The sequence below is a fragment of the Corella eumyota genome, chromosome 4, assembly GCF_963082875.1.
Source record: "Corella eumyota chromosome 4, kaCorEumy4.1, whole genome shotgun sequence".
NCBI lineage: Eukaryota > Metazoa > Chordata > Ascidiacea > Phlebobranchia > Corellidae > Corella > Corella eumyota.
This window is the reverse complement of record NC_137493.1, coordinates 5,589,804-5,606,228: the sequence shown is the minus strand read 5'-3', so window position 1 is coordinate 5,606,228 and position 16,425 is coordinate 5,589,804. Positions and strand designations below refer to the sequence as shown.

Sequence of the window (16,425 nt, the reverse complement as noted above, 5' to 3'; positions counted from 1 at the left end):
AAGCAAACATTTTAAAACAAAATTTCTAAAATAAACTCAGAGTTATAGATGACGTCATAAACATACGAAAAATTCATCTTTTACTTTGACCTAGAATCAGATTATACAAAACAGTTTACATTTTTACTTTATGCAGTTTACAAGTTGATTTAAAAAAAAATAACTAATCAGATGCTAGAATACTGAACAGTCAACAGTCAGTGATATTTCGATTTTAAATCTATCTATCCCACAGTCACTAGTCAGATAATCTTATTCTTATATATGTGCTTACTAATAATTAAACTGACAAGCTAAAATTGTAATTTATTGAAGATCCAATTATCTTAATAAGCTTCTAATATAGCCAATAGATACAAGCTGATATTTTAGAGTTTTAAATCGGCTGTTTTTAAATTTCTGATAAGGTAATATTGCTAGACTGTGATGGTTAAAACGTTTTTTTAAATTAAACATGTTTAAGATAAATTAACCAAACATTATTTTTTAAAACCAATTACAGTTCATGAATTCTTTTTAATGTATTTTGTTTGTGCCTGCTGTTGTTGAAAGTTAAAATTTATCAAAATGATGCGAACAATTCGTCAAAGTTTTCGAAGAAAGAAGAAACCAAAAGTTCCGGAGAGTAGTCGTCCACATCAATGGCAGCAAGACGAAGAATCTGTGAAGGGAGCTAAATGTAGTTTTCATGTTAAAGTAAAGTTAATTTTTAGTTATAACTTTTTTTAATATATTGATTTAAACGTTATCTAGCTAGTATTGGACAAAAGGATAAAAAAATAGGTTTATCCGACAGTTTATTGTGATTTTATTTTAAATTTTTGTCATTGTTAGCTTTTGAAATTTTTTTGTCTTTTTCGTTCACATAAATTTATATTAAATTGTATAGATTCACTCTTACACCAATCAATGTTAATTTTCCTTTTTCTTAGTAAGCTTATTGACTTATGTGATGTTCATAAATTTTTAATAAAGAATCATAGATTTTTATTTTAAGGCTTATTTTATACACTTAACATAAATAATCTCAATTTTTAGTATCTTGGATGTGTTGAAGTTCAAGAATCAAGAGGAATGCATGTTTGTGAGCAAGCTGTAAAACAACTTAAAGCCGTAAGTGTATAAACCTAAGTTATTCTACTTCACTTAATATAACTTTTGTAGGGTGTATCCAAAATATACAGAATACTTCACTTGATAGAGGCCATGTGTATTTGTTAAAAGCCTCTTGTGGTTAGACTAGGATAATAATGTCATTTTTAAAACTTTATTTATCATGTTTCGAAGACTTACGTTTAAATGATAACTGTAGAAGTTAAATTAAGTTGTTATATTAACAGAGCCTGTAATTTGTATTCACTAATATAAGTCAGTTGTATATTTTAAGAAAATTAACTTTGTATGTAATTAAACAGTATAAGTGTGTTCATGTGTAAGTTATCTAAATATTGCAAGCTTGGCTGATATGTGAATTTGGACGCTTTAAATAATTTTTACGTAGTAGTCTATTGCGTATTTAAGGAATTTATTATTTTATTGCTTTTTATAACCTATTCATGTCTACAGTGTGTAGATATTTATTTTCTATTTAAAATCTAACTTGCTAAGAGCAATCAAAGTCCATAGCTGATGCAAAATTTATTTAAATTATTTGTTTTGTTTTATCTATTGTTTGGAATGTTAATAATATTATTTTTATATTTTATTTACTTAAAATTTTATTATTTTTGTATTTTATTTACTTTAAGTTTTTTATATTTTATAGTAATAACATTATCAGAATATTTATTGCAATATACTTTTGCAATAAAAAGTTCACAATATAAAAAAGCATTTCATGTTATTGTGCTTTAAGTTAATAGTATCAAATTATTTAAACATGAAACTTCTTATTTTATAAGGTTCTACCAAAAACACTCTTGGTTATATTAATAAGAGCACCGTACATATTTGATTCTGTGTTGTAAATAATTTTGTTGTTTTTGCATGATTTAGGAACGAAGAAAAAAAAGGGTCCCCACTTTCTTTGGAAGGGTAAATTATAAATTCTAAAAATTATGCATGCCCCTGCATCCAATATTTTTAACTTTTATGGAATTCATTATATTAAAGCATTTTAACTAAGTCCTAACAAATCAGTTGACAGCTTTTTTATTTTTTTTCATCTGTTCGTAATAAGTTAACCTTTATGTAGCATTGCATCTTGCTTGCATGTATTGGTAGTTTTGTTTTAATTGTAAACATTTAAAAATTTATTTTTTGCCCTGCAGGCGTTAAACAATAATAGTAGAGGTTTTGTTATTATTTAGAATATGTAAATGGACTTAAACTACTGTTCATAGAAACAAAATATAATATATATACTAGCATTGTAGCTACAAGTGGTTTTGAAACTTGTTTTTTTTTTATAATTTTTGATAACTTGTCATTTTGTTGCATGAATCATTTCACTATTTAAATCTTTTGGGAATATCAACAATCAAATGGAATGTCAGCTATTTAGGTTCAAATTTCTTATCTCTTTAATAAACCATATTAACAAATTTTAATATTTTTAATAACCTGGTTAAAAAAGAGTGTGGTGTGCTTTCAAGTATTAAAAACATTCAACATAATAATGTGGTTATTCTACTAAAAATGAAAAACATGAATTACAATTTATTATCAATAAAACAATCAAATAAAAGTGTTAAAAAATACCGATATTCAACCAAATGTCAAATTTTTTTGTATGTTTTAATTTTTATTATCGAATAGGGTAAAAAGAAGAAAATTCGTGCTATGCTTTATGTGTCTCCGGATGCCCTTAGAGTTGTGGAGGACTCCACAAAAGCTCTTCTTCTAGATCAAACCATAGAGAAAGTATCTTTTTGTGCTCCGGATCGAAATCACGAGCGTGCATTCTCGTATATTTGCAGAGACGGAACGACAAGAAGATGGCTGTGTCATTCTTTTTTTGCAATGAAAGAATCGGTAAATTTTTGTTAAAAAAATCTTTATTTTTTTTAAATTTTAATTGTTGTGCCATATTTAATACAAAAATATCCATAGTTTGCATTTAAATTACTCAGATATCTGATAACAATATTTTTACTATTTAGGGTGAAAGGTTAAGTCATGCTGTTGGATGTGCTTTTGCCGCTTGCCTCGAAAAGAAACAGAAGAGAGAGAAAGAGACAGGAGTGACTGTGACTTTTGATCAGAACCGGACCACATTTACCAGAGAGGGTTCCTTTAAAGTGAAAACGATGACCGAGATGCGAGAAGAGGAAGAACAAAAGAAAAATGCAGGTTAGTCAAACATTTTTTTCCAATCGATTTTTTACAGTTTAAAAAAAAGAAAAAAATATTTTTTTAAATTTTATACTTCAGTGGTTGAAATGCATATAGTGTCTAAATGCAAAATAAAATTGTCTTTATTTCATTTCAGCATTATCCAGTGACCAGGTTAAAGTTGATGTTCACAACCCAAGTGCAGTGCCGAGACCACACGCGCCACTTCATCTATTAAGACAAGCATCTATGAGGTACATTTTCTATTTTTTTTCTCAAGGTTTTAATATGTTAAATTTTCAATATTTTATTTTTTTTCGAGTAAAATTTAAAATTTTAATTTTTAATCTAATATATTGTATTTTTGCGGCAATTTAAAAATACTTTTAAAGCCTATAAATAAACAAATTTATAGTCTTTTAATCATTTAAAGGAAATAAAATTAAATTCCTGCCGGTTGGCTTATTTTATTGCTTCTTTTTATTTACATTAAAATGAGCAGTCCCTTCTTACACAACTTATAAAATGCAGTTAATAATTAATCAAGACACCAGTTAGTGTTAGATAAAAGTTGCCTTACACTGATTTGTGTGTTTTGTTTGTACAATGTCAACAATAAGGGCATTACGTAATGCTGTAACTTGTATTTACACTGATTTTAACTTGAAATAAATATATTTTTTATAGAAAAATAGGTTTGAATTTAAGTGTAAACAGTTATTTATTCCATGTTCTGTAATATTTATCTGTTACTTTATTCCAATTGCAGTGTTGTTACTTTAAGGTTGTTTTAATTAGTAACAATCACCAAAAACAATGTCTCTGTCACGGTTTTAAGGAAATTAGTTTACGGATGACACATATCCTATAAAAATTTTTATGCGCATGTAAAAGTTCTTCCTATACTTGACTCACACCTTCGTAGTAACACAAAAATTTCCATGTTATTTGTATGGTATTTTGAAACTAAAATCAAGCTGCAACTATTAATTTTTTAGCATTGATATACATGTTGTGTACGAATTGACAACAATATAAGCTAAAACAATTGCACATTAAGGTCTATATTTGACACCATACCCTTTCTTAAATAAAAGTTAACAAATATTAATAAAACAATAAAAAGAAGGTGTGTTTTTCAGATAGTAGTATTATTAATGGTTTAAATTTTATATTTGTTTGCACAGGTCATTTGGATCCAAGAAACAAGGTGAAGTCGATCCTCTTAACTCACCCTTCAAAAGAAATTACTCGCTTCAACTCAACAAGTTACCTTCAAACTTGGATAGAAAGAGGGATCAACGTCAAGTTATGAATCCAGGTAAAAAGAGATTTTTTTCATACACATTGTGGTAATCTGTTTTAAAAACATAAGTTTTTAAAGGAAACAATACAAATGATCAAAATAGGTTTGGAATCTTTTAGATTTTGAATAATAAACTGTTGTACTTATGCCATCAATTGTACTTGTAAATATGGCCGCAAGTCTCGAAAACATACCACAATTTATAAATGCTCACAGACGATTAATGTGGTTTTATTGTGTCGGTAAATGCTCAGAAATTTCCAGTAAAATGTCGTTGGCTCTTACAATAAGCCTATGTTAATTTACCTGGAATACGCAATTTGTAATTATATTTGCTGCAGTTAGCCCTAATTTATTTGTTTATAGTCATATTTTTTAAATTTTTTTTGTATTTATTAATATAAAAGCTGAGTAATATATGACTTAAAATTATTTTAAGCTTTAATATAAATTAAGCTTTTTTTTAAATTTTAATTTTATTTCTGATTTAAGTTCCAGAGGTAGAAGAAGAAAGTCTTAACATAAGTGGGATGTGCTCGCAAATTACAAACACTTTTGCCACCAACAATAACGATGATCCATTTGCCAAAGCTCCCATGTTAGCTTCTCCCATAACACCTAAACAGGGTAAGTTAAGCATTAAACTTCTATTTATTACTGTTGTATCAACCCTATTTTATTTAAATCATATTGTGAAATCAAAGTTTTTTTTTTATATTTAAATTTTTTTTATTAAATTTTAAATTTAATTTGAAAAATATTTTTTGACGTCCACCAGCTAATGGGTTCGACATTCCACTGAAACCAATGGTGCTTCCCTTAAACCCCGTTGTTACCCATCCAACCACCAACCCCCAAACCTCTTCCTCACCTGTTCGTGATACCAACCCCTGGGCCGAAGACACTCGAAAACACCCAGTAGGTGGGGTAAGTGGTGCTCCGGTCCAGGGGCATCGGAGAACAACATCTGAAGCAGATCAGTGGTTGCAAAACGTGGAACAACAAGTTGCCCCGACAAAGGGATTCGGGGTTTTTCCTCCACCGATGCAACCCGCCCAAAATGACCCCTTTATGTGGGGAAAACCTGCTGGCTTTCAAGTCAGTATTTAACAAGGTTATTTTCTAGGTTTACAGCCATTTCTTGAATTTTTTATGAGACCTTCTAATTCGGGATTTCTCCGTCTTATAGATTCCAACTTAACTATGTTTCAAGGTCGATAGGTTATTGGCCATTTGCTGGGTTTTGGAAAGCTGTTAGACTATATTTGGTATACAACATACATTTTTTTTTAACTCTGCGGCTGATATTTAAGTTTATGATACTGCGCAAGTATAATGTTTGATTCGCTCAAAATTATACCGTTTACTAATACGCTGACACTCGGTTAAAATCTATCTACAGTCATTTTATTTACTTCCGGTTCTGAACTATTTTTTTCCTGCTAGTGGACGAGGTGCTTAATGCTGGTGTGTTTTTTAAGTCGAGTCGTTTTTATAATTATGTTTCAAGTTTTATAGATTTTTTTTAATGGTATCTCTTTTTTGCCCGTTTCTATTACTACTAACGTTCGCGCATCAGAAATGCAGTAACTGGTTCGAATTTTGTGTTTAAATGTTTCGCCACGAGGGGTCCTACAACTTAGTTGTTGTCATTTTTGTCAAATTTCACTTTTGTGATACAATCATCCTTTTAACATTGGTACCTCATCTTAACTCTCTGCAAAATCACGACCAACCAACGGTGCGTTTTCATCTGGTACTACGTTATATTGTCCTGTCATAATTTTTAACTGTATTTCTGGAAATGAATTACTACTAAAACAAGCATAGTAGATTGTGTATTTTTTATTTTATTTTCTCCTTTTTAATAATTATCGTTATAACGTTATTTGTTGCGGTTGCCCGAAAAGACATCGGATGCGTTTTTTGTCAGCTTATTCTATTGAACTTTTATTGCCGCCATGTATAGTGTTTATTTACGCATTTAAATAAAGCAATGTATTAACATAAAAATCAAATATAAGTGCACCTAAAATACAACGGGCTATGAATACAATAATTACTAAAGGTAAAGATAGGTCGTACTAAATAATTCAAGATAAATAAAACTAAAAAAACTTAAGATATTAAAGACAATACAATGTTAAGTGGTGTGTTATATATTACAGGTAAGTTTTGTAGTTATCTAAAATATATGGGAGTTGCGAATAGGCATTGTTTTTTTTTTGAATATTTTTGTTAATTACTTGTACGGTGCATCAACCAATCCTAACAACGTACCTTTTCGCCCAATCGGAATTTTTGACTGATCTGTGAATAAAAATCGGACAATATTACTTTTTAAACAAATGTAGAGTAGCCGTTAGTGGGCGTGCGCCATTCATTCAATAAAGAGTTTTTTGTACAGTTACATCCTATCTTATACATACCAATAATAATAATATCAGTGATGGCGTTTAAAGTTGACTTTTAGGCATTCAAAGTATACAAAACTTACATGGTTTTGGTTTACTTTCCTCAAACCAATACTTCATCCCATGCCGACTATGCTCGTAATATACCGACTTTGGAATTTCCTTTTTAATGGTCAGATATTTGACCATTTTTACTTCGGACTTAGGAGGTGGTTTTACTTTGATTTTGGCGATTTTGTCCGCTGGTTCTACAAACAACAATTTGGAAGAATTTACGTAAAAAAACTCAGGGGGTGTTTACGTCATAGCATTATATTTTGATACAAGGTCAATTTATTGGAACCTTACTAATCTGATATCTTAAACCAACAAATGGCAGTTATTATAATTAATTAATTATTACTTTCAGGTTTGTCGTCGCCGTTTGTTTGTTTTCGGTTTTCGTTTAAAGATTGACTGATATTGTGAATTCGTTGTAAGCCAAGCTTAGCATGGTCTAACAGACTGACATCAATTTCAGACGAGTTTGATTGACTTGATTCTAAAATCCGCATGGTTTTACTTATCTTTTACAATGCCTAAAATACCCTATACTTTTAAATAGAGGTAACTTATTTAAGGTTTGGTTATTATCTTTTTTCTTGTCCATTTATCAAAAATACAGTGCTTATGATCTGCTATAGTAGCCTATATCCGGGTTAGGCAGTTCTAGCCTCGGATTTTATTAAAACTTATCCAGCTAAGCCTTAACTTCAATATACTATAGGCCTATATTCAGTAGCGTTATATTTACACGCAGTAGTACAACATATTTTAATAACCTGCTAATTTTAAAATTTTTATAGTAAGTCTTTCTTAAAAAACTTTTTTCTTGCGATTTAATAAAAACTTGCTGTTGTTATTTTATCGCTGAAAGAACAACGCCATTTAAGTGTGTGCTCAAAAGCCTTGAATTGTGACGTAACAAAGAAAACACGAGTCGAGTATTTGATGAAAATTGAATAGAGAAGTAGACGATATGAAAAGATATTTATGTCGACGTCAAGAAATTCAATTATAGGTCGCACGTTAAAATGAAAAAGATAATTTTGTGTCAAATTATAGAAATAATATACTTTTATGTATTTTTAATTTATTTGGCGATTAAATGGTCAATAGTAAAAGAATAATTTTAATCTCCTTTTTGTGTATTAATTAACTTTTGACTGTTGATATTTCTTCAATTAATATTTTCTGTAATCTTATAAAAGTTAAATTAGTTTTTATTTTGATTGCGTATTTTATATCTATACAGCACACTTTGCTTTCGCAGAAGAATTATTTTAAATTTGCTAAATCAGCGTCGCATTAACAGTCACCTTAGTACCCGAGAAAAACAGGCGTTAAATGTTGACTGTGTCACATACTTTTGTGCACGGCAAACAGGTAATTATTGATTGTGAACACATAGTCCGACATAATTTTAACAACACATATACTAAATCTGCAATGTGTAAACGCATTAGCAAACTGTGGTGATTGGGTAATCTACAGATTTTTTTAAAAATTTTAAAACTGAATGCTAACCTTTAATGGTTTATGTATAAATTTTATGGTAAAAAAGAAATACCTTTGGTAATATCCCCAATAAAAAGAATAAAATCGTAATTTTTTTAAAGCAAAAGCGACTTTTTATCTTAGAAAAATTAAGCATACCTAAAAATAAAGATCAGTTTTAAGTAGACATTTCACTGGTTATCAATTTTTTTGTGCAGATACATGTCTGTTTATTTAAACTGTTATGGAGGGAGAAGCTGTACAGTTGGTTTGGCCCAAAGACGCCAAATCAGGCGATGCTGGTGGGTTTAAATTAAACAAAAAGGCACTTGACGAAATATTCTGCAATGATGAAGTAAAAGACAAACCTATTGCTATTTATTCTTTGACTGGTGCGTATCGAAAGGGAAAATCTCTTCTCCTTAATCTGTTTTTGCGGTACCTGTGGGCTGACAAGGCAAGTTTATAAAACTAAATAAATTTATAAATAAAATTATAGACAAAATTAGTTTTAGCGTAGATAAAACAAGATCAGGTCAAGTTTGTATTTCTTAAATCGACGTATTACTTTAAACGTTCTTCTTAAACATCATACTGCTATTTTTTAAGAATCAGCCTATACTTTTTAAGCTTTTCATTAAATTCCGTTACTTTATTTTGCGGTTAATTTATTTTTCTTTTTTTTTCCCTTTTTTATTTCCGGTTTCTTCGTTTTCGTTTCCTTTATTTTTAGGCGATCTCTCATATACATGATCCTTAAAAATTATACTCTTACTCTATACTTAAAATAAATGTAATTTAAACCTTACTTATAATCAATACAAAACTCATAACTTAACGCAATAAAACCAAAAATATAAAAATATTAATAACATGATATATTAATGCCTAAATCACTACACTTTTACGTTTAGTATTTGCAAATAATATATTAAGTTAACAAGCCATTTTTTTTCTTCTTTAAAGAGCTTGGTTTATTTAATATCATTTTAACGTAAAAATTTGGTTTTATATAGAAGGAAGAGTGGATAGGCAAGACTACTAAACAGTTGGTGTATGGATTTAACTGGAAAGACAAATGTCATGACGACACTGTTGGAATATGGATTTGGAACAAACCGTTTTTGTTTAACACTTCACATGGCGAGGTATTTGTTTAACATATTTTTTATGTTATTTGTTTAATTCTAAGACCGATTACACTATGCGTTTAAAAATTTTGATCTTTTATAACAAAAAAAAAATGTTATACGTTTAGTTAAAGATTTGTTGGTTGCGAGAAATTGTTAAACATATTTTTTTACAATTATGAATATTTTGAACGTGCTGCAGCAATATTCTTTAAAATTGCATTAACTTTACAAAATGTTTAACAAGCTCTTAGGAAACTATTGTAGTATATATACAGGTATACAATTTTTACAGCAAATTTATATTGCGCTGAACTCAAGACTCAAACAAATTAACTACCGATATTTTACCTTATGAACATAGTTTTTTGTGTAATTTTTAGGTAAACCTGTTTTTGATGGATGCCCCAATTGCATTCGACTTGGAAGCTGATGTCAAAACTTCTTCAGTTATATTTGCTTTAAGTACATTAATTGGATCTGTGCAAATTTACAACGTCATGCAAATGATAGGCGCCGATGAACTTCAAAATTTACATGTAAATTAGTCGTTATCAATTTTATTTAATAAAGACATTTTTGTTACTTTTTTTAAGTAAAACTATTGTTTATGGATTTAAAAGTTTTATTACTAAAGATTTACTTTATTTAAGCTTCTTGCTGACTACGGAAAATCAGTTATTGAAATGATTAAGCTTAATCAAGCTCCCACTTTTAAACCTCTTCAGGTACTATATGTTTAAAAGATATATCGGTTGCTTTAAAACATAGAAACCATGTATATTATATACTATTTTAATAGCATTTTTTCCTTCTGGTACGCGATTGGACGAATTCAACATATTCTGTTGGAAGAGAAGGGGGTAAAAAGTATTTGGCGCAAGTGATTAAAAATAACGAATCTCAGGATTACAAACATGTTCAGAAGGATTTTCAAAACTACTTTTTAAAGTTCACTTGTTATCTATTACCTAGTACTAATCAACAAAGTATGTAAGGAATTAATGAAAGTAAAAGTATAAAAATGAATGGTAAGGTTTAAACTTCGCAGTTTTAAGCAATTAATAAAACTTATGTGGTTTTTACTGTGAAAAAATTTAATGTTTATTTTAATTTTTGTCTTTTTGGTTAAAATTTTAGATTTTGACTCTGTAGACTAAAATGTATAAATTTTTTTTACCGATTTTAAATAAAACCTATTAATACCGCAGAGATTGATGACTCATTTATACATGAAGTTGAACACATTCAAAGAACGTTGTTTGAACCTAAAAATATTGTTGTTAAAACGAACAGCGGAAGAAATTTGTCTGGTCAAGATTTATACCAATTTATCTTAAATTATTTTAAAATTTTTGAAAACGGAAAAATGCCAAAAGTTGAAACAATTTTAGAGGTTTGTGTTAGCTATTGGTTAATAAGTTTTTAGAATTTTGCAATCAGTTATTTACTTATACAATATACAAATATTTTAATTAACTTCTTTGTAACAAAAAATAATTACAGGCCAACATGAAAGCCGCCACTGATTCTTTAATATTTAACTGCCTTGAAATGTTTAAGAAAAATATGACTGAGGTAAAACTAAGTTTAAATACACAAAAATTTTAAAAACCAAAACGTTAAAATTAACCCAAATGTTTTAGGTATGTCGAACACATTTGAAAATGGTGGACTTTGAAAATGAGCAAAATAATTGCAAAACTAAAGCTTTGGAACTTTTTGATATAACGACCAAATTAGGTTCACAAGCACACGTAGCAGAATCTAAAGATAGGTTATGTAAGGAAATTAATAATGTGCTTCAACAGTTTGTGCAAAACAACGAAGCCAAACTGGTAAATATATTTTTTTTGATTAAACGTGCTTTCTGATAAAAGTTTTTAAAATATTTAAAAATTTAATTAAATCATAGTCTATACATAAAATGCATAGTTAAAAAATAATCAGATCGACGCACTGTCCTAAAACCTATAACGTTCATAGTATACTTTTGTTTCATTGTCACATTTTCATTTGCTTGTTTATCAATCGTCTTACTTAAACTTTAAACGATAAACTGTTTTATATATAATTATGAAGGAAGTCACTAATAAAGGTAAAGCTGTACAGTTGGTTTGGCCTAAAGACGCTGAATCAGGCGATGCTGGGGGTTTTATATTAAACGAGGAAGCACTTGACGAAATATTCTGCAGTGACGAAGTAAAAGACAAATATATTGCTATTTATTCTTTGACTGGTGCTTTTCGAAAGGGAAAATCTTTTCTCCTTAATCTGTTTTTGCGTTACTTGCGGGCTGACAAGGTAAGCCGAGTGGGAAAAAATGTTTCATTTAAAAAAAAACTTACTAAGACAATTAAATCTTAAAATTTTTACAAAATTATTCAATGATGATTTTTTGTAATATAAAACATCCTAAAATTCGTATAAATTGAAAAAAAATAGTAGTTTCTATTAAAGATACTAAAATTTTTTCTTATTTAAAGATAATGTTATGTTTAACCCTGAATAGAAAGAAGAGTGGATTGGAAAAACTACTGACCAGTTAGTCAATGGATTTGGGTGGAAGGGTGGATCGGATGCCGACACTCAAGGAATATGGATTTGGAACAAACCGTTTGTTTTCAACACTCCAACGCATGGCGAGGTTTAAATAAAAAATATAATATTTTACCGATTGTGAATATTTAAATATATATTTTTACTTTTAAACTTACACTATTTAAGCTCCAGCAAGTTAATTGGGGCTTATCTTGGCTCGTAAAATAATGCGCCTAAATAAAATTCGTTTTATTTTAATTTTTTCTTATAACTTATCGCTTTATTTAAATTTATTTGTTTTAATCTTTTTCAATTACAAAAAATCCAGCTCTTTTTTTATAAAAGTTTTTGAAATATTTTTAGGTTAATTTGTTTTTAATGGATACCCAAGGTGCATTCGACTTGGAATCTGATGTTAAAAGTTGTTCAGTTATATTTGCTCTAAGTACATTAATTGGATCTGTGCAAATTTACAATGTTATGCATCAAATTAGTGCCGATGATCTGCAAAACTTACATGTAAGTTATCGATTTTTTAACTTTTATTTTAATAAGTTAATTTGATTGTTATTAAAAATGTTTTTTCTTTTTTAAATTTATTTGTTTATTGTTTTATATTATTATACATTTTTGTTTAGCTATTTGTTGACTATGGAAAATCAGTCACCAAATTGGTTGAAAATGACCAAGTTAAAAATTTTAAGCCATTCCAGGTATTAGCTTAATAACGCAGGTGTTTTACACTATATTAAAACAATTTATTATTTGTAAGTAAAAACTATTTTTTTAGAATCTTATTTTTTTGATACGTGATTGGCCAGATGCTGGTACTAGTTTCGGAGAAGAAGGAGGCAAAGAGTATTTGGCAAATGTTTTTAACAAAAAAAAAAAATCCAATGATGTAAAAAAAGTTCAGAAAGGCATAGAAAATCATTTCACAAACTTCATTTGTTATCTTTTGCCAAGTCCTGAAAAAGTAGTAATGTTCAGAAAAGCTGAAGATACGGAGATTAAAATCAACCGTAATAAATTAAGTTTAGACTATAAACATTTGAATTTAAACTAGAATCTAATGTATTAATATTTTTTATTAATAATAAGTAAACATATTTAAAATTTAAAAATGTTTTTTTTATTTATTTTTCGTTTGATATATTTTACTTTTTAACCCAAAATTTATATTTTAAATAACTATTACGAAATTTTAAAATGTATTAATATCGCAGAAATCGGTGAAGATTTTTTAAACGAGGTTGAAAACTTTCAGAAACTGTTGTTTGAACCTGAAAATATTGTTGTAAAAAAAAACAATGGAAAAATTATGACTGGTCAAAGTTTATATCAAATTATTTTGAGTTATTTCAAAATTTTTGAAGAAGGAAAAATGCCGAAAGTGGAAACAATTTTGGAGGTTAATGTTAGCAATAAATTAGTTTGTAAAATTAAACATTTGCATTCAATTATTTAAGTATACTTTTAAAGCATATTTTATGTAACCTATTTAATAAATTTAAAACTAATCATTTTTGCAGGCAAACAAGCATGCAACAATAAGCCACTTAAGATTTGAATGCTTGCAAAAGTTTAAGAAAACAATGAATGAGGTAAATTAAAAGCAGTATACTAAACCTATAATAATAAATTAAAATATATTGAAATGGAGCTCACGGCTAAAACAGTTGCGAGTTGCAATTATATCAGGACTATGAAAAATGCATAGGGCGAAATTTGAAAAAAATTTAAGAATTTTTTTCTGGCGTTTACAAATAGCTTAAACGGTCCTTATTAATGCACCAGCCTTACTAAATAAAAATAAACAATCTCTTTAAAGTAAAATAGAATACATAATATTTTTGGCCTTGAAGTTGTAAATAAACTTGTTTATTTTAATTTTAGGAATGTAAAAAATACTTGCATTTTTCGGAACTTTATGAAAAACTAGATCGCTGTCGAAATGACACATTAGAACACTTTGATAAAATACCTAAATTAGGTGATTCAGAATTTATAACTAACTACAGACATATGTTTTATGATGAAATTCAACAGGAATTTAAGTTATTTATACAAACTAATATAGCTAACGAGGTAAATGTTTTTTAATATTTTTCTGTATTAAAAGTCATAGTGTAATAAAGCATGAATTTAATAACATTCGAAAATAAATTAAAGAATGAATATAACATTTTACATGGAAAACTAACAAAACAAATCAATATTTATACATGTTGCCCCTTTAATTAGTAATTTTTTTATTTAAAAATAAGTTTATTTTACGAATATTGTTTATCATAAAAAGGAAAAATTAAAAAATAAAGTGCGGGATGCAATGGAAAATACAGTGTTCACTTTTAAAAAAGATTTAAATGAGGTAAACATTTATTTTATTATTGCAATGGTAAGATAAAATTAATTCTATTAACAAAATATAATCATGCGAAAAATTTACTGTGAAAGCATAAAATTTTTAAAATTGTTTTACCTTTGTCATATGTCGAAAGCTGACCAATAAGAGCTATGTAGACGATTCTACATTAGAAAAAATTGAACAAAATTGCTATACCGAGGCTTTACAGTCATTTCAACATCAAACCGAAAACATTGACGAATCAGTTATTGGTGAAAATAAAACAAGATTAAGGGATCTTTTAAAAATTGTCTTTTTGGAGTTTAAAGAAAACAATCGTTATCGATTGGTAAGGCATAATGATTAAATTTTAATTGTTTTAACATAGATGGAAGAGTATTTAACGTGTTTTTACTCAAAAGGGCTTGTTGGTGTATAGATATAATATTTATTATCGATAATCGCTCAACAAAAACTATTTAACAGGACTCCTTGAAACAAAAATTATCCAATCTTTTATTTGAAGCAAGGCAGCAATTTAATATAATTATGAAAGAGGTATTTATTGTTTAAATGGTTGTTTTTCTTTTTTTTATTTTCAATTTCATTAACTTACATTTTTTTATTTAACTTATTTATTTTAACCAAAAATATATTTTATTTAACAGAAATGCTTAGAAAAGTTTGTTGAAGAAGTTGAACTAAATAAAACAGTCTTAAAAGCTGAGAAATCAGCTTTTGTTATTTTTGATGAGTCAGAGATTGGAAATAAAAGTAAATTAAAGCAAGAAGCTAGAACCAAGTTGGCTGACCAGCTCAATGAAGAAAAACGAAAATTTAAAGATACCAATAATATAAATCGTGTAAATTTTTATTTTAACCTGTCAGTTTTTTGACTTCTACAATTTTAATATTTTAAATTAAAAATCTACTCATGTTTAATTTAGGAATTGGCTGATTCTAAAATTTCAAAAACTCTTATTCTGGCAAAAGAGGCATTTAATACTCATATAAACGCCGTAAGTATTAAAACATTTTACAAAACATGATATATACCTCAAGTTTTTTTTTTATTAATTGCATGTTATAAAATTACTTTTATTTAATATTAAGGTTTGTGGGGAAGATTATATCAATCCAGATAAAATTGAAAATGCCCACCAGCAAGGAAAAAAACAAGCCGAAACGATTATTGATCTTTCTTTGGAATCGAAAGGTGAATCGTTCGTGGAAAAATGTAAAAATCAGTTAAATGAATTTCTTACAAGTGAAATGGAAGAACTGAAAAGTAAAAACGAAAATAAAAAAGTAATAGTTTTTATTTCATTTTATAATTATTTTATAACAATTACTTTTCTGTTTCGATTACAGATTTATGCCCAACTTTTATAAAAATAATTAAAAAATAAACTAATTGTAACGGATTGGTACGTTATAAGAAAAATTTAATGTAAGAAAAAGTAAATAAATAAAATAGATTTTTTTTACAACGAATTTAAATATAAAATGTTTTGTGCTGAAAAATAACAATGCTTATATTATTAAGGTCTATTTCTATCAAATGTGTTTTTTTGCTAATTGCTTAACATTAGATAATTTGCAGATGGACTTAAAACAAAGCTTATCCAATCTTTTACATGAAACAATACAAAAGTTTAACTCAATAATGGAAAAGGTGTATTTGTGCTAACTAAGTGTCTAGTTTTAAAAAGTCAAATTTTTATATTTTATTATGTTGTCTAATATTCAGGTATTTTAAATTTAAATTTTTTTGCACCAATGAATTATATTATATTACTTTAAACAGAAATGCAGCGGAAGGGTTATTGAGATAAATGAATTAGAAAAAGAAATCTTTAATGCCGAGAAATCAGCTTT

The 16,425-nt window shown here is 27.8% G+C and overlaps 2 protein-coding genes across 4 annotated transcripts; one reads left to right on the top strand and one right to left on the bottom strand.

Moving 5' to 3' along the window:
* Positions 1–506: 506 nt before the first annotated feature.
* Positions 507–6,610, top strand: LOC145749311 (protein numb homolog). Of its 3 annotated transcripts, none has more exons than XM_082565042.1 (10): positions 507–696; positions 1,039–1,113; positions 1,996–2,034; positions 2,758–2,973; positions 3,102–3,291; positions 3,431–3,527; positions 4,461–4,594; positions 5,072–5,206; positions 5,358–5,693; positions 5,769–6,610. In XM_082565042.1, exons 1-9 carry the CDS (start codon positions 568–570, stop codon positions 5,687–5,689), a joined length of 1,347 nt encoding a protein of 448 aa, XP_082421168.1. In that variant the 5' UTR covers positions 507–567; the 3' UTR covers positions 5,690–5,693; positions 5,769–6,610. The 3 variants fall into 3 exon arrangements, with proteins under 3 accessions (XP_082421168.1, XP_082421169.1, XP_082421170.1); XM_082565043.1 differs by having other exon boundaries at positions 5,358–5,677; positions 5,769–6,609; XM_082565044.1 differs by lacking the exon at positions 1,996–2,034 and having other exon boundaries at positions 5,358–6,610.
* Positions 6,443–7,756, bottom strand: LOC145749312 (uncharacterized). The gene is made up of 3 exons (XM_082565045.1): positions 7,397–7,756; positions 7,077–7,241; positions 6,443–6,889 (listed from the first exon to the last, which is right to left on the bottom strand). The coding sequence occupies exons 1-3, from the start codon at positions 7,545–7,547 to the stop codon at positions 6,822–6,824; spliced, it is 384 nt and encodes a 127-aa protein (XP_082421171.1). The 5' UTR covers positions 7,548–7,756; the 3' UTR covers positions 6,443–6,821.
* Between the last annotated feature and the right edge of the window lie 8,669 nt (positions 7,757–16,425).